We start from the raw sequence: 25197 nt of genomic DNA, 5'->3' as shown, positions 1-25197 counted from the left end.
ATTAAGCAATAAAATACAAAAACATTCAAAGTTTACAGGAGAATGGCGGCTGCAAAAGCTCAAAGTTTTAAACTACCCTGTAACTCCTACGTATTAAAATATACTTTGGCAATCAAACACCTAACTCTCAGAAATATATAGAGTGGGGATACAAAGATTAAGTGTTTCGAATAACCCTTTTTAAAAATAAACATTACATGCAAACAGTTGCAAAAAACTTACTGTTACAAAAATGATACAATACATTATCCACAACACTGTTCACATTGACAGTTTAGTCAACCCAGAGAGAAAGGCAGAATTTAAATCTCTGCTTTAAAAAAAAAAAAAAAAAAAGGTTTCCAGAGGATGTGGATGAGGCCACACTGAAAAGATTCAAGATTACAACCATCTACTGTGAACCAGCAACCCTGGAGGGAAAAATGTTTCTTCCCCTTTTCTTTTAGTTCACCAGATATTTCTCCCTGTGCCTATGCTACACGCTAACAAGAAAAATGAAGTCTTTGTTTCCACTTTTCCTTTTACTTATAGTTCTGCGGCTCCAAAGGCTCGCAGTCTCATGCAATGAAAACTACCACTGGAAACATTACAACACCATGTCAAACCACACAACGAGATACTTCCATATCACATCAAACTGCTTGCTGTGGAAAACCAGAAGCCTCTCTTATAAAAGGATAGCTGACACGTTGAACACCGTATTTCATTCCTTATCCTTTTCTGCTTTTTTCAATCGCATTTAATAACCCAGCTGCCAGTCACTGTAGCAGAGTCACCAGTGAGAGGGTTTCACACAACCACGTTAGCTGGTTCATGCCGCCAAAGCTAACATTGGTATTTAAAACAGGCCCCGCACAACCCATCCCTCAATTCAGAACATCTCAACTTTCGCAAACAAATAGATGCAAAGATCAGCCCAAATAATTTACAGCTTTGCCAACTGGCTCCTCATTCCTCAGGCTGAAACTCTTGGCAGTTTAGCAGAGCTGCTCTTCTTGTCTGCCTTCCAGCTGCCTGCTGGGATGAGCAATATTTACCATCTTACTCTTCAATCAGGGGGCAACAAATACCAGCGCGAGTTAAAAGGGGACCAATTCCCATTCTGACAGGAGTATTTGAACTACTGTCTTCAGGGGAAAAAATTCAAATAGCCTCCTACATACTCACCAAAACCCGACGTAACAGTAGCTTTAATCTTTCAGAGGCAACAGTGAAAAGCTCCAGCCACTTCAGAGGAGAAGCAGTCAACAGCCTAACAGCATGCGCCTTCTCTACAGCCCAGCTGCTAGCAGCACAGAAACCTGCTCTGCCACAAGTTTTCTTTCTGGAAAACTGTTCAGCATTTTAATGTTGTAATGCAACAACATAAGTCACTCTCTTTGAGGGCATCGTTTTTGATTTGAGATTAATAGGAACCAAGGAAAAATTACATATTACAATTACAGTCTTAAATGTTATGTTCATACGTGAACATTTGGCATTAGATGCACCCAGGCCTGAAAGATTGCAAAACAGTGTAAAGGATGTGTAGGAGGAAGGTTCAGGGGGTGATTATACCCACTCCCGCAACTAAAGAGAACTCTACCTAGCTCATAAAAATTAAAGTTTTAGTCCTCCTTCCAGCATGGAGATGAGGGACAACTAAATTCCTTTTAAATAATACTGCTTTTACGAGTTGATACGGCTTACACGTTGTGATCGCCTTCAATCAAACATGATTTAAAAAAAAAGAGAATTTCTGCACAACCCCACAACTAAGATGACATACACACAATCCATCAGACAAACAGTAATTCTAATCCTATTTAGGGTGATTTGAACTGCACTCAATTTTTAGATTGCAAGAACTATAAACAATTAATACAGTTTTCGCCTTAAAGTATTGCATCTATTCTAACTACCTCTAACAAAAGGCTTTTGGCTACTACCAGATGACAAATAATGTAAACTAAAACCACAAGAATGTCTCATTAAGAAGAACTGGAAAATGAAGGAACTCGCTTCAGTTTGCTTTATGCCTTTACTAAAACAGGTACTTTTTTGAAGCAAAACACTGGCCAGAAGTAAAAATAAAGGGTATTGTGACAGGACATTTTACAATAATTAACAAATTGAAGCTTCAGAAAGGAACCTAAAAAGTCAACCTACTTTAAACTTGCCTGTTGGAAGTCCTCAGTACTTAGGAAACAAGTCTGCTTTTGAAGGACAAGATGATAGTATGAGGCATACAGCTGATAGACTGTATACTTTTCCCACGTTTCAATGAAGAATAAATTTGAAGACAAAACCCTTAATTTTTAAATTTCTTAATTCAAAAGTGAAATTTACCTAAAAAAAAAGGAGTCAAAGGTGGGGGTCATTTAAAAGGTTCTCACAGAATACAGAAATTTCTGATTTTGGTGATTTAGGGGCTTTACCTCAAGTAGCAAATGAGCTTAAAAAAAACTACCCTCAGTTTAAACACAAAAAATGGGATGCCACAGCTCCTGGTTTACATTTTCTGTATCAAAATTTGCCTAGAGCAACCCAAAACATTCATTCCTATTCTTAATTTAGGTATTTGTAGTTATTCATAATAGCATGAGATGATAAGAGACTTCAAATAAGGAAAGCAAAACCTTTGAATTTTATCAGTCTCATGATCATTAGCAAGGACAGGGCATAATGTTTCTTGTGCTTTCTCTGATAGCTTGAGCAAAATTTGATAGCATTTTTAACACCATACTCGGAAACAATGCATACATACTGACTTTTAGGAAAGATTATACTACGGAATTTTTACAACTAACGTGGTAATGCACACAATCAATTATTTCAACTCTTTCTGTTCCATAGGATAGATATTTCTGTATTTAACCTCCAGATTGCATTAACTAGTCCAAAATAAAGCATCAAGCTCTGTGGATAAATCATGATTATTACTGATTAATTTAAGAATATCTGGCCTTCAAAAAAGCACCATGCCAAGGAAAAAAAAACCCCTATTTGTACAAAAGGTAGGAAACCAATTAGAAGAAACCTGGTTATCTACCACATATTTTACGAAACACTCAATATAAAGTTAAATTTGTACAGCTAAATTAGTTAAAAAAAAATAAAATCAAGAAATTAACCAGGCAGAGAAGTTTGATTATTTTCTATTATGTATTATAACATACAGAAAACTTTATGTTGAAACTTGGGTAATCTCCATTTTCAAATTTTTACTACTACTGTAAGGTACTATACTTAATCCATGCTCTGCAGTGATTTATTATGTATTTGTCGTGTGACTGATTAAGGTTTTATCGATCTAAGCACAGTAAATCAAAACACACACATATCCAAGTTTTTTAAAACTGTATAATAAGATGACATAATGCAAGTAATTAAGCATTGCACATGAAAAAGGCTAAAGACAAGACTGTATTCTAGTTTAATTATAACTTTCTGAGGTGAATACTTAACCACATATTACTGAAGCTGTACACATACAGCTAGAATAAGAAAAAGACCATTTTTCTGTTTACTGAAAGCATAGTAGAAATACTTAAACATTAATTAAAAAAACCATTCACAAACACAGCACCCTATACAGTTAATCTAATTTATGCTTTAAAAATCTGATTTGTATTGCTATAATCTCAGGGGTTTTGTAACAAATTTTGCAAGACTTGCCTATGTTCTTTTAATACTCTGCTTGCCATTGGGAAATTTCTATTCATTCTGTTTCATCAGTACAATGATTTCCATTTCATCAAGCGTGTAGATACAATCTTTAAAAACTCATTTATGAGTAAGCAACCTTAATTTGTTGTGTTACAGAGTTCAAGAGCAACACATATCATCTGAAAAATACCACACAATATTCTAGCATAAACACCATCAATATGCAGTACTTCCATGTTTGAGATTTCTTATCTACTACACCCACAAAGGAGATCTAAATGTGTTAGAAATGGAATGTTTTGTAAGTATACAAATTATACCTGCTCATTTCATTAAAAAACAGCAAGAGATATGCACGGGTTTTTGAATGACAAATAGCCAATAGAAAACAGATCTGCTCCACTTCAGACTTGAAAAAACATTTTTTTAAAATAATCAAATTAGACCTCAAAATACAATTAGAAAAATCATGTCAAAAAACCTGCTCTACTTCTGTTTGCTACTACTAGTTATCTCATTCATTGCTTTAGCAATGCAAGTCCACTATTGCTACCAGTAATTTACAATTTCAGTAACAAACACCTGCTTATGTAAAACTGTACTACTTTTAAGACTTGTTTTGGGTGTAATAATTTTTTGTTAAAAATTTAGCATAAAAGAAAGCACATTTCATGTATTTAATAAATGAATAATAATTTACTTCAGCAAGCTTTCTGTAGATTACAACAATTGAGAGATTTAATTGCATAAGCTAGAGAAATGCATTATTTCTCTTTTAGGGCACCTAGATGTTCCCTCATTCCAATATCTAAATGCAGCACAAGATGATTTCTGACCCCCCTCAATCTTAGGTACAAAGTAAATAAGCAGTGGCCAAAGTTTAAAAGAAAAAGAGAAAAAAGATCAAGAACTAAAGACTAATTCATTCTCTCTGGAAGACATTACTGCAGCATCTAAAATGTTATTGCCTCTATTTTCTACTCCACTTTCCTGCTGAAGATTATTGACCATTTGGCAAGGACAACAGGAAGAACCCTCTCGTGCTAGCTCATCAGCAGGCATAGTTCATAACCTGCCGATTAGCCTAAAATGACTTTGTCAGTAACCTTCAGCAGAAGGCAGAAGCGATAACAGTTTAAATTGCCACAGATAAACCTGTCAAAGATCATGATTCAGCTCACAGAGAGACTAAGTGATTTGCCCAATGTCATATATTCAGCTTAAGAGCTGGAACTTAACAGTATCTCACAGTCTTAACTACAAGATAGCATTCATTAATGCATTTTATTACTGAGGGCAAAAAATTAAGTTTCTGAATTCATCCTGTAATTTTCAATTTTTTCTAAGTGCTTCCTGTCTTACTTTCTTTTCCATAATGTACAACTCCACCAACACCTACAAAAAGCTACAAAAACTCCATAGCTTAGCTAGAATAATACTCTCTTGCAAAGTACAGATTTTATCAAATTCATGCACTGCCACGTTTTCCTTTGGCTGGGGTAGGGAGCAACCTTGACCACATGAACCTGAACTGAAAGATACTGTTGGATTCACTCTAGAGCTGTGATACCAGGTCATCTCATTCAGCAAATTCAGCGGGACTCGACTCTTTTTCCCCCAAAGTAGTATGTTTATTTTGCCTTTCTTTTCAAAAGTACGAGTCCATCAGCAAAGGGAAAAAAACCTGATAAACAGAAACCACAAAAAGAAACAATAACCGCCCTGAAATAGTTTGTTGGGTACAGCATTGGACAGAGATTAACTTTGCTCAGTATTTCTCTTTTCATCTGCCCATGAAATAAAAAATGCCATTTTTTTTCAATAAACAGATCAAACTATCTAATGTCATGACATAATATTTCATTATTTCCTCCAAAAAGAAACCACATTTATTCAATAATGTGTATTTGAGCTTACCACAGCAAAAAGTACACTGGAGATGGTTATTCTTCTATATAGGTTTCTCAAACAGTGAAAGAACACAAGAAAAAAGCACCCTAAAAAGATCCCAACCACAATGTGTAGCACTAGAAAGGTCTCCACATGTATGTAAAACTAAAACATGGCAGAAAATTGCCAATGCAGGACAGATTGGCGTACAGGACAGATAATGTATTAATAGGTACCCTGTATATGTAACATTAGCTGAACACATAAATATACCAGTATTTATGAAAGTATGAAGACACTGACTACTGAATACAGGAGTATACCGAGAGTGTTGCTGTGCCTCCACCCTCACACACACACTGAAGTGAAAACAACTTTCTAATACAACCTATTATTTGTTTGAAAGGAAATAGTGGGCTTCAATCGTATCTCTGAAAACAACATGTTACCTTCACAGCTTGCTATACTTATTGAAACGGACAGTAAGATAAAGTACTCTGATAAGAAAGTTTAGCAGAGAAGGAAAGTTAAAAAACAAATGAGTGGTATGTAAAATTCATCTTGATTATGGGAGACACAGTCTTGTGAATCATATTCAATCTAACTCTCTTTATTCCATTAAAATGTACTTGTTGAGAATTACAGGACACATCTCCCCATCAGCTGGAAACAGGATCTAAATGGCAATCCAATTCATTAAATGTATTTTATAAAGGATTTTGGTATCATAATATAATCTTTCTACTAAGGGCTCAGACTAAAATGGAGAATCCAAAGGCAAGGAAAAAAAAACAAACAGTAAAATATGGTGATTGCTAAAATGCAGATATGGTTTTAGGTGAAACTAATAAAAGATTATTTCTTGTCCCTCTTCCCCACAAAAACCTAGGAATACTTGCATCACCTCTTTTATGAAGAAGTATAACTTGCTATAAGTTTATCCACCAAGTGTATTACTAATAAGAAAATAAAAATTCTTATTTGATAATACCTTATTTTGTCTTTTCAACAGTTGTGTACAGAACGTGTACAGTGAAACTAATTTTCAGTATCTTCACTTCACTTATACACTTCCAGAAAACAAGAAATACTTATTTTGCCACTGCAGAAATTAATACTTTCCTGTTACTACTCAAGTCATACATTTTTAAGAGCCATGTTTAGGTTATGTATTAAGATTTAACATAGACCGAAAATCTTGATGGATCTGGCGGTTCTTTCCTTATTTATACCACTTAAGACTACAATTCAACCTATTGTTCCAGGCTCCTTCATCTACATATTAATTCATAAATGAGACCATTCCATTCAAGATGAAGGCAGCAATATGCATAGTCAATCACTGCCACACCCCAGAATAATTTAGGGACAGGAACTACAGAATAGGTCATAGCTTGTGTCCCAGTAATTTCCCAAATACTTCCAGAGTCAGAAATATTACTAAAGGATGCAATTTCTACAGTAGCTTGGAATCCTAAGCTCTCTAAGCGTCTCACACATCAGGTTTTCTTTTACGAGGGACTTCTCCCCCACATAATTTGTAAGGAAGCTGAATAGTAGCATAGAACATCTTTTTTGCCAATGAATATTTAATGTCAAGTTATGTCATATTATCCAGTATAGATTTTTAAAAGGTTTATAGTAAAATAGGCTTTAAGTCAATTTTTAATATTGAAACTAAAAATTACTGTTTAATACAAACACAGTATCTGAAAGCAAATATAAGTGATCTTAAAAATCTTCTATCTATTTCAACTGTGTTATATCAGAATTTTAGCATATTACTACCAGCGGCACTTACTACGCTCACCACATTGAGCATTAAAGCAAACTTCAATTTTACCTTTGAGAAATTAAGGAGAGAATACCATCCCTTGTGCTGATTTGGAGGCATATGTTATCAAGTAATGCTAAATGTATAGATCTTCTTGAATCAGGACATGTATCAGCACTGGTAGCTGCCTTACTCCCTGTTCATGTTCTACTGACCTTTTGCAATTGAGTCAATCAATTTTTTTCTTCTGGCATGACCTGAACAAGAGGGTGGAGATGTCTTACAGCTCTTCAGCCTGTAGGTGGGTGTTTAGTGCCCGCCCTCCAGAAGCAGAAGAGTCTACAGCTCCACAAACTGGGAATAAAAGATCAATGTATTGTGGGAAGTACTCAAGTCACTGAAATACTGAGTCGTTTTTTTGCTGTTGTTGTTTTAAGTGACGGCCCTATTTTGGGGGGGGGGGGCGGGGGGGGGGGAGTTTTTTGTTTTTAAAGAAAAAATAACTTTTGAAGGAATCATCATCATCATAATCATTTAACTCTAGGAGAGGATTTCAAACTGTGAATACCAGTGAAATAGTTCTCTACAATTCACAATTAGCTCACTCAGCCGTGGAGAGGCAGGATTTCAGACATGTGCTGCTTTTCAGTGCTACCTATGGGCTACCTGCAGAGGGTCCCTTTTGGAATACTGGTCACTGGGAAACCTAAATCAAAGCTCACCTATGTCAGTATCTAGGATCTTAACAGCCAAGTTTTTGTCAGGCTAGCAAAAGACCGTAAGAATATAAACACAATTGGGTCAGAGAGCCAAATTTGATGTCGCCCATCTGACTGCAACAAGTTTCTGCAGAACAGCATGAGGGAGAAACATCTGCCTGCTGCAAAAAAAGTGCCTAAAATTAGTTTCAGAAAACAGCATTTAAATTAAGATCTCTCACCAATAATTGTCATGGAAAGCACACTGAATTTCAACAAGAGCAAGTGCGGGGCAAGGCTTCCATTAATAAACTTTATCATTAAATCTACTACTATTAAGTCGCCACTCACAAAGACTCTACTGCTTTATCATCTCAGCAACGTATTAGATTAAGAGATAGATGAACAGCTTACTTTCACTGTTAAAAGTGCTAGAGGCTACATTTAGTTTTCGACAGACACAGCAGTTTTTATATGCCTTGGTGGCACATTTCATTGCAGTGTTATCGTTACAAACTGAAAAATCCAAACACTAAAAGCAGACACAGGAAAATGCTGGTGGATAGGCTTAGCATTTAATGGTCTTGTCCATTCAAGGATGATTCACTTCAGAGAAGCTTCCAGCACAACTTTACTTACAGTAAGATTTTCTCCTAATTTTGCCACCCTTGGTCTAGGCAACATCTAAAGCAGAGTAGTGGTGTAAGCTAGATTCCACTGTTTTGGGTTCCCCCCCAGCCAAGAACAGCATGGGTCATACACTGGTAATAACCTTCGCAGCACACTCCTCTGCTTCTATCACTGACAATACTAATGGAACAAAACCAGACACAAGAGGTTTCTTAGAAACTTTGTGTTAATGCTGCCTGGCTGGAACTATCTGTAATGCTTGTACTAATTATTCCTGAGTAGATTAGACCAGAGAATGCCAAGCCAGCCCAGCAGAATCTGCACAGTAAGGGCTGCTAAATTCAGAATTATATTAAATAGTTGACACCAACACAAATTGCAACAATGCTATGAGTTTAAGAATTGCTATAGGTATGATACAACAATCATCACTGAAGCACCTTGAATGCAAGAGATTAAAAAAATAAACTCAAGCAATACATAAAAGTAATTTACATAAATAAAAAAATACAAGTGATAAATAAAAAAGTAGTTTTATTAAAAAAAGGCAAACAGTAAAATACACCCACAAAAATCCCAGCTTTGCTTTTTATTTGAATTATTGCACAGAGTAAATGAAGAATGTGGAAAGAGAACAAAGGGATGATTTCTACACACCAGCAGTTCAGCCTTCTAGTGCCAACATTTTATATAGCACATTACAGTCACTTTTACAACCTCATCTGCATGCCTCAAGTAGAACAGTTAGTCTTCATCTAGGGCCATAATATGAGTATGTACTTGTACTTCTCAATAACACTACATTTGTACAGCCTCAGTTGTTCTCTCTCCTCAGAGGTAGAAGATTATGGTTCTATTTTGCTTTTTTGAAACAGGAAACAAAGGAATATTACACTGCTCACTGATTCTTTTTAAATACAGATTCACTACTCAGGCTTTCAAACACTTTGTGCTGTAACATGAAGCACACAAAATTTAATTTTTTCTACCACCTAGAAAGAACATACCTGACACTCATTTCTTATTAAGAGAAAAACACTGAATGGGAAAAAGTGAAAGGCTAGATACAATGTGCAAGGTCATATGAAAAACTGAAGTCCACATACATCTCAATGCAATTTGCTGGTTATTATTATTTTTAAGGGAATAACATTACACTGAAATTACTATTTTTGTTATTTTTCCTTCAAATTCAATAGCAGACATATAATCCCTGCAAGATCATAGAGATATAGCTAACCTGAAATGTAATAGTCAAAGCTATGTATGCTTTTAAAGCTGTCTTTTAGAAGTGATTTGACTTGTGAAAAAAACTTAATTTATGCTTTGATAAATATTAGTTTCTTTCAAAACAATAATGCTCCAACGTCTGAAAGTTTATCCCAAGAGATACTATTTTCTCATTAAAAACAGAAGTCAGAAACGAACTAATTTCTCCTAAATTAATCTCATCTTTACATTACAGAAGAAAATGAGAAGTATCACAGCTAAGCCAACACAAACAACAAATATTATGTTCCCCATCTGACAGTCAAAAAATAGAGGAAAACCACACTTGAAGCCATACTTAATTTTGTGCTTTCTAGACAAAAAACAAAATCAGGATTATTTTATCTCACCAAATAATTCACTGGGGACACAAACAAGGAGATTAAGAAAATAAGAAAAAGGTGTTATTTCCATAAAAAGTGTCATTAGTACCTGCAATACATGATCCAACATGACATGAGATTCAACCACCAAACCACAGATGTCTCAGCATGGATTCCCCTTAACCTCTATTACAGCACTGAAAGGGTCAGCAAAACAATTCTTTGGCCCAATGACCCAAGCACTCACCTGGGATGTAGGCAGTTAGGTTTTAATCCTTTTTCCAGTGGATATTTTATTTTCACAGAGCAGAACAACTTCACTTTTAGAAAGGGGACCGAAAGTTCACATGATTAAGCCACTACGATCACCAGCACCAATCTTCACAGTACATTAAACGCTGAACCAAAGGCTGAATTATCTTAATTAAGGTGATTCACCTAAGGCAGATTTAATGCATACTGACAAAATAGAAAAAACACGGGACTTCTGTATCCAATATTATTTTTTCCAGTGTCTTTTGAAAACGTGTGCAAAGACATACAAAAAGCATAGAGATAAAATACGAAGTATTTGTTAGGCCTTGATCTGAACAGCTAGCCAACATTCTACTAGCTAGCCAGGCTGGCTTACCTCCATTAGAAAGACAAAATGATAATTCAAAATAATATTTACCAAGAACATTCATAAATTCATGATTCTCCAAAAATAACATGACTAAGAAACAGCACAGGCATACTTTGCAATTGTTAGAGCTACCAGCAAGTCCTGTGCTCTCTAGAGTGTTGCCTTGATGGTTCATGCACAGCTCTGCTTCTTTTATTCCTTCTTTTTAACCCTGTCTTAGAAAATCCATTTTTCTTCAGGCACTAACCAATGACCCTGCTCTGGTATTTATGGTCGGTTTTATCACTCCTCATAGGGTAGTCTCCTCTGTCCCAGATTTATTATGCTGATCAGCGCCTTTAGCAGCAGCTTCTATTGCTTCAGCTACCACAGGAACACTAAGACCAGTGTCCCTCTAACGACAGCAATCTACTGCACTTGTTGATTTTTACCGTATCTGTTTTCATGGAAGCCATTAAAACTGCTCTGTACTCCAACAGAATATTTTCCAATGTGTATTTTAATAGCAAAGTTCAAACCTGCAATTTTATTTCTATAGCTACAAGACCTTGAAAAATATAAACACAGTGAGTGTTTACATAAGACCACTTTGGACAGGTTTCTTCCATTAAACTTAATATGCTGAATAGAAGAAAGAAATTTGCAAAAAGTATTCTTTTTTCAAAACACAGCATAAATTAAATGCTATTTCGCCCACTGAGTACTGCTACTAAGACATTCAGATTCATTTATCTTCATAAAAATCAACTACCTTCTCCGAAAACAAAGCACAGTTTGGCATCTAACAGTACGTTCAGTCTAGACTTCAGTAATTGGAGTCTGCACCCAAAACCAGAGCTCTGCGGTGCTGACAAAGCCTTGCCATTTGAATTCTGTTTGGTGCTGAGTTTGGTCTGCCTTTGTACCCAAGTCAGAAAGCCACACTCTACCAAAAGTGTCATTGACTCTACCTCTTTCCCCAAAATGAAGCACGTGGAAAGAACGTAAATCTGAGTTTTTAAATACATTTATGCATTCAAATCTAGAAAATTAGTGCATAACTTGATTTTGGCTTATCTGAAATCTTACAAATTTTTACTAATGTTCTAGCTTTGAGAACCAGAGGTATTTGACTTCCCAAGACTTAGATGCTGCTTCTAGGAAGATGTGGGGTCCTAACCTTACATTGTAAGTAGCAGTTAGAAGAGAGTGTGTCATGATTTCCTAAACGAGGACTGTGCCTCTGAATATTATAAATCCATACCCTTCCATTACTACAAGTACAAAATTTGCTCTAAAATAATTTTATTTCTTCTTTTTTGACCATTTCCAATCTAAACTCTTTATTTGTGAACTGAGCAGTACACTCCAGGCAAAAACATACACCCACTCAGACAACCACAGCCTACAAAACCCAACAAACAAGGGCATAAACTTCATCAACTACTCCCTCTCATTAACTCTCATAACTCCCATCAACATAAAAAAATAAGGAATCGTGTGGTACAGTCTAACTGCACGTGAATTGCAGACATTTAAAAAGCTCTAAAAGGATTAAGGATACCATGTTACATAAAATTTTACTCAGAGAATATTTTTAAAACAGCATGTGAGTTTGCATGTAAAATTCTGTGACTGCTGCAGGAAAAAAAGGCCACAAACACTTCCAGACAGTTGTGCTGTTTTAACTCATACCCTCTTTTTTCCTGGATTCCTTTAGTGCAAACTCAGAAAATTTGAAACAAGAGTATTACACACACAAAGAAAGTCTTCCTATCAATCACTAGGTATGCAATTATGAATATTTCCTATTTAACTGCATCAGACATAGTATTTAATATTTTATTATTTTTAAAGAAATAAAGCCACACAACCTTTGTACAGAGTGTGTAGAATAACCAGTTCCTCTTCTATGCCATTTAAAATGAATTTTTACCTATTTTATGCTGTTCCTTTTAAAGGTAGGGAGCTGGTAAAATAACAAATAGGGAAGTGTAAATGACATCAGCTCCCTGCTGCAAGCAACAAAAATCTGAATTGAATATACGAAAAAGTATGATTTCCGGAGTAAAGAGCATATACCCATAACAGCAGCTGAAGTTTGAAACAAGCTTTCATTGACCCTTATGTTTCATTCTGGGTTTGGAGGTTTCAGTATGAGAAGGTAAACAATTCTTGAAATTGTAAACTGCTTTGGGAATGTGGTCCCAGAAACAGCCCATTAGCTATTTCAGCTATTACTAACTGAAGGACTACACAAAAGAGAGAGGAAACGTGGAAGCAAGGTGAGAGAAAATGCTACCAAACCAGAATAGTTAAAAATGGTCTTTGTTTTTTTCTTCCTTCTCTGAGAATGTTTTCCAACTTCCAAGCAATTCCTAGAACACTAGCCCACCTTTTCCTATATTCGAGTTCATTGAATGGAAGATTTAAATTTGTAGCTTTTTTGGTTCTGTAAGAACTATGACAATAGTTTAGAAGTAATAAAATTGACATTTTTAGAATCCTGTGAAGAATCTCAAAGTGCTTGAGAGATATACCAGAAAAAATCCTCACAGTCCTGAACAGGAAGTTCTTCAAGAATTTTGGAACGGAAATATTCTAAATGTCACATAGTACATGACCCACTATTTCAAAATAAACAACGAAAAGTAAAATACACAGTATTTTAGAATTAAAATACACACTACTGAAGGAAAATAGATGTCATGTGAGTCAACATACTTAATTCTTGTTCTCATCTCTTGTCTAGCCAACTCCTCCATATCAACTTTTCTATTTTCATGCTCTACAAAACCTTCCTCAAACATCAAGCTACCTCTTCAACTTGTTCCGCCAGCACCTCCTCCTCACCAGGTCTCTAATTCACTTTCAGTGAGCAGAGAGTCATTTGCTCAATCTGATTTCCTCCTCTGACATTTTTTTATCCAATCTGTCTATTGCTATGTTCCAAATCTACTACCACAGTTTGTTTTCTTTCAACATAATTCACTATCCCTCCACTCCCTTATTACTTGACCTTTCGGGTCTTTATCACCCATCAGTATTGAAGTGTCTCTGCTTTTCAAGTCATCTCCTTCCAGAGGCCTTCTCCCACCCTTTCAACGAGATGAATGATTGCTTTCATGCCTCATACTCCCTGTGTGCTCAGCTCTTGCCGCCCTCTCCAAACGCAAGGTCACCCTTGGCATCTCCTGGACGTGGCTTGCACCCCACATCCACTTCCTCTGCTCCTACTCCCAGTACTGTGTGAACATGTCTGGCAGGGATCCTTATGTTATGCTGAATTCTTCCACTATAAACTGTTTGTTTTTTCCTTCCTCCAGCTCCACTACGTCAGGAGACAGACAGATTAAGTTCAGTCGGTCTAGAAGAGCAAAAACTGAACAGAAATAATATGCAGACTGCAGTGGTGGCCAATACCACATTATCTGCATTAATTTTTTTTTAAATTCTGGTCCACAGACTACTGCTTGCCTGAAAGATTTTCAAAGACAGCTTGTGCAACAACCACAAAGAAGCTTTTAATCTGCATATGCACAATGGCAAGGAAACAAACTGTTATTTTTATTTACCTCATTCTATATTTAAAATTTAACCTAATTTTATTTGGCTGTAAACCAGGAATTAATGCATTAAAACAAAAAATCCTTCCCCCCCCCCCAACAAAGTGATAGTCCTTTCAACTTTTTCCTCAAGTTGTAGGTACTGTGGTAGTGTGTCTTACATCCAATGGAAGTTCTCAACCTTTCAACACTCAGTGTAGATATCAACACTTATTTCTGGAAGACCTACATGTCTTCTGAAAGATTATCTATTCATCTACTTATTGACTATCCCTGCCCTGATTAGACTGAAGATCTAAGAGGATTACAGAACCTGGTGGCAAGGCTGAAGGCTTGTTAACTTAATAAGGCTGTGGATTTAAAACTGTGTTAAATTAAACAGGTTTTGAAAATGGCTTAACTCTGCTAGCGTGGATAAGATTTAAGAGTCTCCTCTCAGATCTTCATCTAGTTCATGAAAAAGAAGACCATGTGAGATAGTAGGGCACTGGCATACACGAACAAGTGAAGGTCCATGAGACATTGATTTTCTTTTAGCAAACTCTCAGCTTCAGAATAAGCTTCATCTTTACTCAGAGGCACATTACCACAGCACACTGAATTCATCTTACTGGATTTGTTTAAAATAAGCTTCTAGAACAGCTATGCCCTATATATGCCAACGCAGATCGTCATCTTATTATCTTTGAATACTTTTCATCTTAACACTTTTTAATCAGTCAGAAGTGTCTCATTCTTCCTCAATTTTTTATGTATGTAAAATGCAGATTATAACCTAAAGAATTAAGCTAGTATGCTAATAAAGTATAATTGAAGAGACTTGTTTCAAGTTATTCAGTACTGATCCTCTCACTCCTCTGTGTAAGTAAGACTACATTCCTTTTCTTGAATTCAGCAGCTTGAAAGTCTGGTAGGAGTGAGTACTTTTGTCTTTAACCAGAGCTTTTCAAAAGCTTGTCTTGTAAAATTGTGGTTCACACAAGATAAAACAGTGCTTCAGTTCTTTAAAAAGCTTTTAATGTACATGTATATTTTGAAAGTTTATGTGCTGATAAGCGCAAGTCAAGAGAGGAAATATGCACATCTTTCCTTTATAAGGAGAGCAGAGTTACCTCACCTTACTGCATCACTAATGCCATGAAACAAAATCAGTTTTATTAACAAAGGAACACTAAAGACTGAGGAGTGCCTCAGGTGTTATGAAGTCCAACAGGACACTCTCTGATGCCTGGCTTATCTTCTGTGCAACAGTGGCAGCACTCCTTCAGTTCAGAGAGGAGGAGAATGATATCTGTATTAACTTTTAAGTGACATTGAAATGCTTGCCTTTGATCAAAATGCATTTATGATTAATAGCCTATTTCCCAGCTAGAAACTGTAAAATTATACTTTGCACATTTACAGAAAATAAAACCAGACAATCTATATCTGACTCTGAAGAATTATGCCAGCTTGGAAGATAGAAAGAACAGTTAAGCACCAGACCAGAGCTTTTAGTTCAATTAAAAAAAAAAACCAAACAAAACAACAAAACCCCCACACAAAGTTACACCATATTTTAAAAATTGTATGTGGAAGGCTGAGCATATCAGCACCGTTTCAAAAAAAATTACTGTGCAAGACAGACAGCGCACATACATGCACACAAGAGAATCTTGTTCTCATTTTTAGGAGATCAGACACATTCTTGCAGGTTCTGGGGGTTTTTTTACACTTGAGAGTTTAATTGCTTATACTATAGGTGGTGGGGAATTAATCAAGGGCCAAATAAGATAGGAACAAAGACCTAGAGAAGAAATTAAATTATGTAAAGATCTTAAGTGTTCATACTCTTGTGCTACAAAAAAATAACTTCGGATACCAAATCATATGCCTGAGTGCCACAAGAAGTATCAAATGAGTGTCACAGTCCTAAGCTTCTAAGGGTACCGAGATAAATGATTTCTGTGGTGGATTGCTCATATGCGCCACAGTTGATTTTCATGTACCTAGCAGGCTCAGATTCTAAGACATTTTGGCAACAGTGTCTGTAAATGAAACATGAAGAGTTGAGTTTGACTGCTGTGTTTCATTTTCCCCTCAACTGGAGAATCCAAACCTGTATGTTTCCAGGAAACATTGAAAGACATTTTAAAGATATGTATATAAGCATCACATATCAAAGAATTCCAAATACTGCACTCAGTTTCTGTCTTTGGAGTGATTGTCCTTATCTCCAGAGCATCTTCCTGAGTCCCAACTATTTCCTGACATTTAAGAGCATGGAGAAGAGAAAACAGACTTAATTGTTTGCCTCTGTGCTGACTAAGACGAGCTAGGGGCTTCGTGCCCAAACTACATGGCAGCCCTGGCAATATCTATGGGACGAGAATAAATTAAAGCAGTTATTCAGACACTCTCAGTGCAGCAAGGCTCTAACTAGGACTAGCCCCACTGTTTAGTCTGACAATCAAACAGAGGACAGTGCTGCCATCTCCCCCGCTATATCCAGGAAAGATAAGAAGTGCTGAAAAGAGCACTTGAATGTGAGATTCTCCCACCTCAGGGCCGCTCGCTTCCTAAAATTAATCCAGCTCACCTCAAAGCAGCGATTCTCAGTGCAAAAAAAAAAAAAGCTCTCCAAAAAGATTCTGCTTTGGTGATGTGAAAAAAAAAAAAACAAACCCACAAAAAAACTGACCTAGTGCAACTGACCCAAGAACTCACTGCTGATTTTCCGAGATGAGCTTTTCTGTCTACTAACAAAGAGGCATCTGACAGGAATTGAGATGTAACAGATGCACACTTGTCCTTCCTGCACACAGTAACTAAGTGTATGTATGAAGAGGGCTGACCAGATGATATTTCAGCTTTAATTACTGAGACACACTCTTGCCCACACTAGGATGTGCATATAGGCAATGATTTAAAGAAGGAAAAAAGAAACTTTCAAACCAAAGGAGGCTAAGCAATACAGTAATATTAACCTACACTTTATGCTCTTCATTCATTTAGCAGATTTAGTCATAAATACTACAAGAGTGCCTGTAGTCCAGATACTTCAACAGAACATTTTCTTTCTTATTGCTTATTTTATGTTCCCTATGTCTGACACAGTCAAGGACAAATTGGACACAAGAGGGAAGAAAAATACATGTTTTCTTTTTCTTGGAAGTAGTACACTAAGTTCAGACGCAAGAGAATGTTTGAATAAAGGACAACAATGGAGCCAAAGAAAAGACCAAGGAAGGTGTTAACCATATCATAAGGAGAAGGCCAAATGCACTGCAAGGGGAAGTCCACCAAAAGAAAGACAAACAATTGAACATAAGTTTCCAGTTTTATTATCACAGCTGCAGTTTCAGGCTTGCTGTTTTCCACAGCTCCTATCCATGCACTAAACACAGGGGTAAGAAGAGGAAGTACCATGTGACAACCATTTCACCCAGGTAAAGGAGAGGGGAGGAGAAGGATTCCTAGCTGATGCCATCCCAGTCAGCCCCTTCAGCTCTTCCTACTGTACAGGATGTCTATTAAGCCACCGAATAACAGGTGCCCATTGCAGACAGCCAGACGTTATGCATACAGAAGAAACACAGCAATAGCACTACTGACTGACTTTTGTAACTAGACCCTGGACCACCTATGTAAAGCAATGTTATTGGTATTTGATTTCTGTGGTAATAAGAGAAAAATTAAAGTATTTTTATTCTTTTAAAAAAAACCCCAAACTGCTCCCCTTCACAAGCCCATTAAAAGTAAGGGCTTTAGACTTCCTTTTTGTGCAGAAGTTTGAATTTTCTGAATGATTAAAGCTTTCTGAGTAGAGCAATAACCTCTAACTCACCAGCCAAATTAAAGTGGAGGCAAAAATACACCATTTTATTTCAGGCAGGTGGTCTTAAACAAATCTACAGAAATGGAGGAATATTAAATTGGAAAATGAAGGGAAATAAAGACAGCTCCCTCTTCCACCTGAAAACAAAGCAATCATACAACAGTATATTCCACTAATACACAAAAAAGGGTACTGGAAAGAAAATAAAAAGGGATTTAAGTATCACACTTAAATACTGTGGATTTGTTTTTTAGTTTATAAGTCAACTTACTTCAAAACCTAATTATTTTCTAAATAAAGGGATTACACTAGTTTTGCAGCTACTTTATCAAGCAGATTAATGTTAGCTGGCAGGTTAAAGATTGCTATCAAGGTTTAAAGTATGGAATTAAATATTCCTTTACTACCAACACCATTCACATTAGATATTCTCTTTTTGTTCTTTTCAAAACACACTCAAATCAACACACCAGTGTGCCAGTCAGATACAGATTTCTCTAGCTGAAGAATGGAACACCAGCTTCCACAGATTTAAGTGTCTGGCTTTTCCTCACTGAGGTATTTATGTGACTCCCTATTAAACATCCAAAGAAAACAAAATCCCTTTAACAATGTAACACTAGGCACTGGACCATCTCTGTACAGGAAATGGATTATGAACAGCTCTCCAGTAACGTGGAAGTAAACAATTTGAAGAGTGAACAGCAGTATCTACTGACCTCAACTGAGACTGTGGACCCATTGTAAAACACCCTATAGATATATCCAAAATAAAAAAGTCAATCTCTGCCCTAGAGAGTATACAGTTTAAATAGTGAGTCAAACAAAGGAAGTACTATCAGTCATATCTGCAGATGGGAAACAGAGGCACAAAGAGCTTTGAATGACTCTCTGCAAGGTTATAAAGGATGTCTGTGGCAGAGCCAGGAACTGAGCCCGGAAGCTTGCAATCCTAGCCCAATGCCTTTGGATACTGAGACAATTCTTCCTTTTGCTTATCCTCCCTCTCTTTACTTAATTACTTATCTCCAAGAGGAAACACATTAACACCATGAGAGACAGTCTATTTTATATTTAATCTCCATTAAATTTTTCTCTAGCTTAACGTAGGATACAAAAGTGTTACAGACAAATAATTAAAATTGTACAAGCAATTGCAACTGTAAAAGCAGAATCTGGTATTTCAGAAAGCATGAGAGGAAACAAAAGCATGCATACATGATTTAGAGAGACTTCCCAAAATGTTTTCTAATGATCACTCCGGAATATGAATAGGCACCTATCTCCACATTCTCAAATTATGTTATTTCACATGTTAAAGTTGCACCTCTACACTCCTTACTTTTATAGGATGAAATACGTCCAGGAATGCATAATTAAAACTACACAGACAACACTTTTGTTTCTTTTTTTTTTTAATAAGGGGGAAAGCAGATTTTGTACAAATTTGTACAAACACCATCCTCAGAATCAGGTCTTATCAAGTAATGATTCTCCAGCCTACTATCACAAATACCAATCATGAAACTAACTGCATTAGCCACTGTTTCCTGCATATTTCTACTACCACTTTTCCCCCAAAGTGGCATACTTTACAATCTGATCTATTATCACAATGTGAGCCTCTTCTAGGAGTACCTGATCAGCAGGTGTTTACTGATGTGACATTTCTGTGTACTGTTTTATTCTGCTAACTCTTGTTCAGAGATGATTTAAACATCTGTTCCAATCTACACTGGTGCTATGTTTGGCAATCTCCATATTTATTTTCAATCCTTTAATAAAGTTATTGATCTATGAGCGCACATTTTCAGTCCCATTGTTGTTCTCTAATCATTAGACGTTTTCTAATCTAAGAAGTCTCCTTTGACAACTAAGTTCTGCCAGGATCTCAGTAGGCCAGCAAGTGCCATGGCTACAACAGCAGCACTTGTTTCAGCTCCTGTCAGGTTTTTGAATCCTGCTAAATAGTCAAACTGTGCAAGCTGCCATCTTCTCCAGGGGGGTTACAATAAAAGAAAACCGATTGCTAACATCATGCATTGAGTTCAACAGACAGAGAAGCCTGACCTGCTTAAGTCCTCACAGACCAGAAGGTAGCCAATCATCCCTACTGCCCCAAGTAGTGTGCCGAGTTCAAACACCACGGCTGGGGGAAGACAACCTGGCTCCATTTATTTTCCTTTTTGGCATTAAAGGTGCTTCAGCAGTTCCCAGGCAAGCCTACTAGATCACAAGTGATCACAAGCGCTGCAGCAGTATGGATGCAGGAATTTAAAATTTTACTGTTGCTTTCCTGTGTTACACAAGCATGAGAATGGACGTGTGGGTTTACACTACAATGCAACACAGAACAACAAATTTTTAGGAATTCACAGAGCAAGAATTTATTGATGCAGTTAGAAAACAAAATAGTGAGAAATCCTCCTTTAACACCTAAATAAGCATCTTCTAATAACCTGTAACGTCCCTTGACCCTCTTCGTTTCACAGAGACTTCACCACAAGTGGTATCACCAGAGGTCTCTATCAGCTCTCCAGAATAAAAACAAGAAAAAAAGGGAAAAGCTTTAGGACTTTCCCATTGTCTGCACTGTTACATTTCTCAGTAAGATTACCCACTGACATTCAGTATAATATACTCAAATTACACCATCAATACTTACTCAGCGTAAGCATCAACTCTATTAGGCATGGCCAACTTTTGAGCTATTCATGCTTTTCTTTTGAAAAGGGAGATCATTTGAATGCTTCGCTTATCTCTTCCTGCCTACACTTGGTCCAGAGAACAGCTGAAAGATTATTAAAAAATATTTTCAACAGTGATGAGATTTCAGACTATCTAGACAACTCCGCTCTAGGGTCTGCTCAGAAGACAGCCCTAACTTCAGAAACTTGGACTATAAAGAAACTTGCAGGAGAATCGGTATGTCTTAGGCACATACAAATTCAAAGATCAAGTTGAATGTGTATCATCTTAAAACTATACTCTAGTAGAGAAACTAGAACAGCTCTCCAATATCTAGCAACTTACACACACAGCTATGTTTAAGACTCCTGCAATAAGCATACTCTTGTAAAACTGCCTTAAGGAACTTAAGATAATACATGTTCGACATACGTTGTGAAAATAACAAGATGAATAACATGAGCATAAATTTCCAAGTAAGTACCCTAAAATTTTCATATGCTCTTTTAAAGGAAACAAGGCTCATGTGATTAGGCAGTCCCTCAACAGCCTTCAATAACTAGCTCCTGATGACCAGTCCCAAGCAGATGTGATAGCAGGCTGCGGTTCTTAAAATTCTTCCAAGCTGTCAACCCAGCTGAAGGTTTTCACTCAAAAAAGAAAGAAAAGCATAAAATTAGCATCCATACCAGAGAGGAAGCTGCAGCATGAGCATAACTATTATTTGTTCTCCCAGGCAAGCTGGCTGCTCAGAACAGAAGAGCTGGGCAGTCAGCAGACAGAGTTTTCCATCAGGTACAGCAGTATGCTGCTGCCTTTGTCCAACCAGTACCCAGGGAAAGGCACAGAAGGCTTTATGCATCAAAAATAGCAGGGAACAGAAAAGAGGTTAAGAACTTGCAAGGACAAATTGCAGTTGTTATAGCGGTGAAAGATTATAGAGGTTACAAACAGTTGTTGCAGTGGGGCAGATACAAGGCACAAGATTTGTTAATCCCCACCACCCACCCAGCTTCATTAGTTTTAAGACTCAAGGAACCATTTGTTTGTTTATTGCCATGTGTCACCACATACATACAGAGAATGCAATATACATAGCACTGTGCAATAACAGGGCTGGCAGCTCCATAGTCATTGATACAGTTCAGGAAATCACGCTGCAGTACATGCTATATTAACCGTTTCTGAAAATTACGGCATCCTCTGAAAGGGCATTTATGAGCTTAGTATTACTTCAGGGTATAAGCAGAATGTTTATGACTTGACAGCCTTCATCCACGTTCACTTCATTTAACGTAACAGCAACTTTCATTTACTAGTTCCCCTTCAGCAAAATTAGTTTAGGAAATCTGACTCTCACTCTGCCACTCATCTAGAAACAGATTTTCCTCCCCAATTCCCAGAGAGGAACTGTATTTACAACAATCTTTACATTATAGTTAGCAAAACAAATAGGGCATTCACTTCAAACCTGTCTATTAAATTGGCATTTTGCTTTTTGGACTTTTTAAAAACACACTTCTTATATTAAAAAAGCAAAAGTTCTTATCTCCCCCTTCTTATCCCTCAGAGTCAGCTCGTGTTCTTAAAGGTACTGCCATCCTAGTAAAAAAGGCTCTGGACAAAGTGGACAAAGGATCAGAAGATCATCTTTCCCCATCTCCCAAAGGAAAGAAGACACAAGAACGCCCGTGAAACCCCAGAAACAAAGATGTATTCAGACTTACTGTAATATGTTGAAATCTGTCACTAATACACACTGAGTCACAGTTAATTGCATGAGGAATGCACATGGTCACAATTTTAATGGCACACAGTACAGCATAACTAATAAATTGAAGCAACATTCCATATGTTATCACTTTCTACTCTGCGCAACATCTGAAAATGCAAATGTTGCACAACAGCCTATTACAGACCATTAAAAAAAGAGAGAATATTCCATATTCAAGTTATTTTTTCTAATAAGGCTTTGAGAAACTCTGAAGCACAGTCATTCACGTATGCAGTACATTGCTGCACCAGAAGCCTTTTTGGAGGAGAAGTAATCTCTGAAAATACAGTTTTTATAGAAGGTTGACATGAAAATATGTAAACAAGTTAAATAGGTATTTTGCTTTGTTTTAAGTTGAAGAGCTTTTGCAAATGCAAGGTATCATGGTAAACACTTTAAGGTTCTGGAGAAGACCAGACTAGTTTTGATACTGCTGAAGCTTCGTTGCAGGATTTTTTAAGGTTTACCTTCTGAAAGAAAGAAAAACAACCCACATCATCTTCTCTCCTCCCTTACCAATTAATCTATATACAGAGCAAAACTAATTAACAGGAAGTGGCATAATTATTATTTTTATATGCTAAAGAACCTAACGAGAGTCTGTACCAAGCAGAGAAAACAATACTATCTAATGGAAGAACACCTGTATTTTAAATCCTCATGCAAACTTAAGAGGTGTACCTAAGATGTTTTAGAGAGATTCTAATCATCTAAATACAACTGAGGACAAATCAGTGTAAGGCTTCCTTCTCTGGGTAAGTAACCTACATCATTCAGCTGTACTTTAAAATAGACTAGTCCTGCCAAATACACATTTAAGCCCTCTCCTTGGAACTCCTTAAGACATTTCTTAAAAATAAAATAAACTTCACAAGAAGAAAACCACTTAAACCATTCAGAAACTCCACTTCAAACACAGGAACTCTGAATACGCCAAGCATCACAAAGTGGACAACAAGACCTTTCACAGAAGCTGTTCTGCCTTGTCATTAGATAAAACAGAGCAAGGTCAGTCATCTCATAAAATTACATTTCCCAATACAGGCTCTAGAATGGATAATCATAAATGAGGCTACCGAGTTGTGATTATAAGGTATGACAGAGTCTACAGGTTGCATAGATTCTAGGAAGGAACAGGAGTACTGACAGAAGGCAATGTCTTCCCATCACAGTACATAGATTTTCCAAATCACTTAGAAAATATACTTTGAGGAAAAACTAATTAAAGAAGAGGTGAGGATAGAGTACAAATAACTAACCAGACCACAGTAATTCAAAGATTTTTTTAAAGGAAGAGAAGTAAAAATGTAGCTCCTTAGAAGCCAATGGCAAAACCTTCATTGATGTCAACGAGAACATACTTCCCTGCTCAACATTCATTACATCTAACTCAAAGAAAATTCACTGATAGTTGGAATCATTATAGAAAGCGCAAAAGCCAAAATAAAATCTCTAATCTTGCAGCTGACAAACCAAGAACAATTTTAAGTGTTCTTCCCAAAATGTTTATCCTTTACAATTACTTAAGCTTTCCACATAAATTATCTTGCTCTATTTGACTGCCTTTTAATAACAGTTAAGGTATTGAGATGCTTTTCTTCTCCTTACCTCAACAACTGCCAGTTTTAGTAAGGAAGTATTACTACTGGTACTTGCATAACAGTAAACCAATACTGATAAGAACACTGATGTGTTTTGCTAGAAATCTACAAAAATTCTCAAAAATACTTTGTTTTGCTGTATTTACTATCTGACTGCCCTTATCCTGAAGGAGAGGCCATCAGCCATTTTGAAACTGCACGAAAAGATAGAATTGCAACAAAATACCATAGTCACACAGTACTTACCCTAACAGGAGGGCTCCGTGCTTGCACCCTTTGCTGCTGTCCAACTTGAGAGCTCTGAATGTCCTTTGATCCGCAATTAGCTACAGTGTTGATGGGGACCCTTAAAGCATTTGTGCTACCAGTCCCACCACCAGCACCGGGTTTTCGAGGCCTCTGTTTGATGCCATCCAGTAGTCTAACAAGCAAAATATTACTGGGAAGTTCGTCAACACTGCAGTCCACTAAAGTCCTGCACTCTGGGCATCGAAGCTCATTTCGAGAGCTCACAATGCCCAGCAGACAGCGTTTACAAAATGTATGTTGGCAAGGCAAGACTTTTGCAGAAGCATCAAGGCGTTCTAAGCAAACAGGACACTCCAACAGATCCAGCAAAGCTGATTCATCCATTTTCTTTGTATACTTAACCAAAAAAACAAATCTTAGCAGAATTTGTGTGTTTTGAGCACTCCAAGGATATCATGTTACATCCATTCCTCTTCTGACCGTGCTCTGAAATTGAGAGGAGGCATTAATAAACTGGAAAAAGAGTCAGCAAGACTATTTTATATGAAGATGTTCACACAAAGAGTGAAATAAAAGATCTCTAGACTAATTCAGTAGATATTTTCAATAAAGAAACATCAAAATAGCAATAAATAATGACAATCTACATTAATATATCTATTTAGT

The 25197-nt window shown here is 36.7% G+C and overlaps 1 protein-coding gene across 1 annotated transcript in view; it reads right to left on the bottom strand.

Annotated features, from left to right (window-relative positions):
• Positions 1 to 24915, bottom strand: part of SH3RF1 (SH3 domain containing ring finger 1) — an 83491-nt gene extending 58576 nt beyond the window's left edge. Inside the window, exon 1 of the mRNA XM_009809528.2 lies at positions 24529 to 24915. Within this exon, the coding sequence (XP_009807830.2) occupies positions 24529 to 24915 (387 nt within the window). The remainder of the gene's footprint in view (positions 1 to 24528) is intronic.
• Between the last annotated feature and the right edge of the window lie 282 nt (positions 24916 to 25197).

Source organism: Gavia stellata, chromosome 5 (genome assembly GCF_030936135.1).
Source record: "Gavia stellata isolate bGavSte3 chromosome 5, bGavSte3.hap2, whole genome shotgun sequence".
NCBI classification, from domain to species: domain Eukaryota; kingdom Metazoa; phylum Chordata; class Aves; order Gaviiformes; family Gaviidae; genus Gavia; species Gavia stellata.
This window is presented reverse-complemented; position numbering and strand designations above follow the sequence as displayed.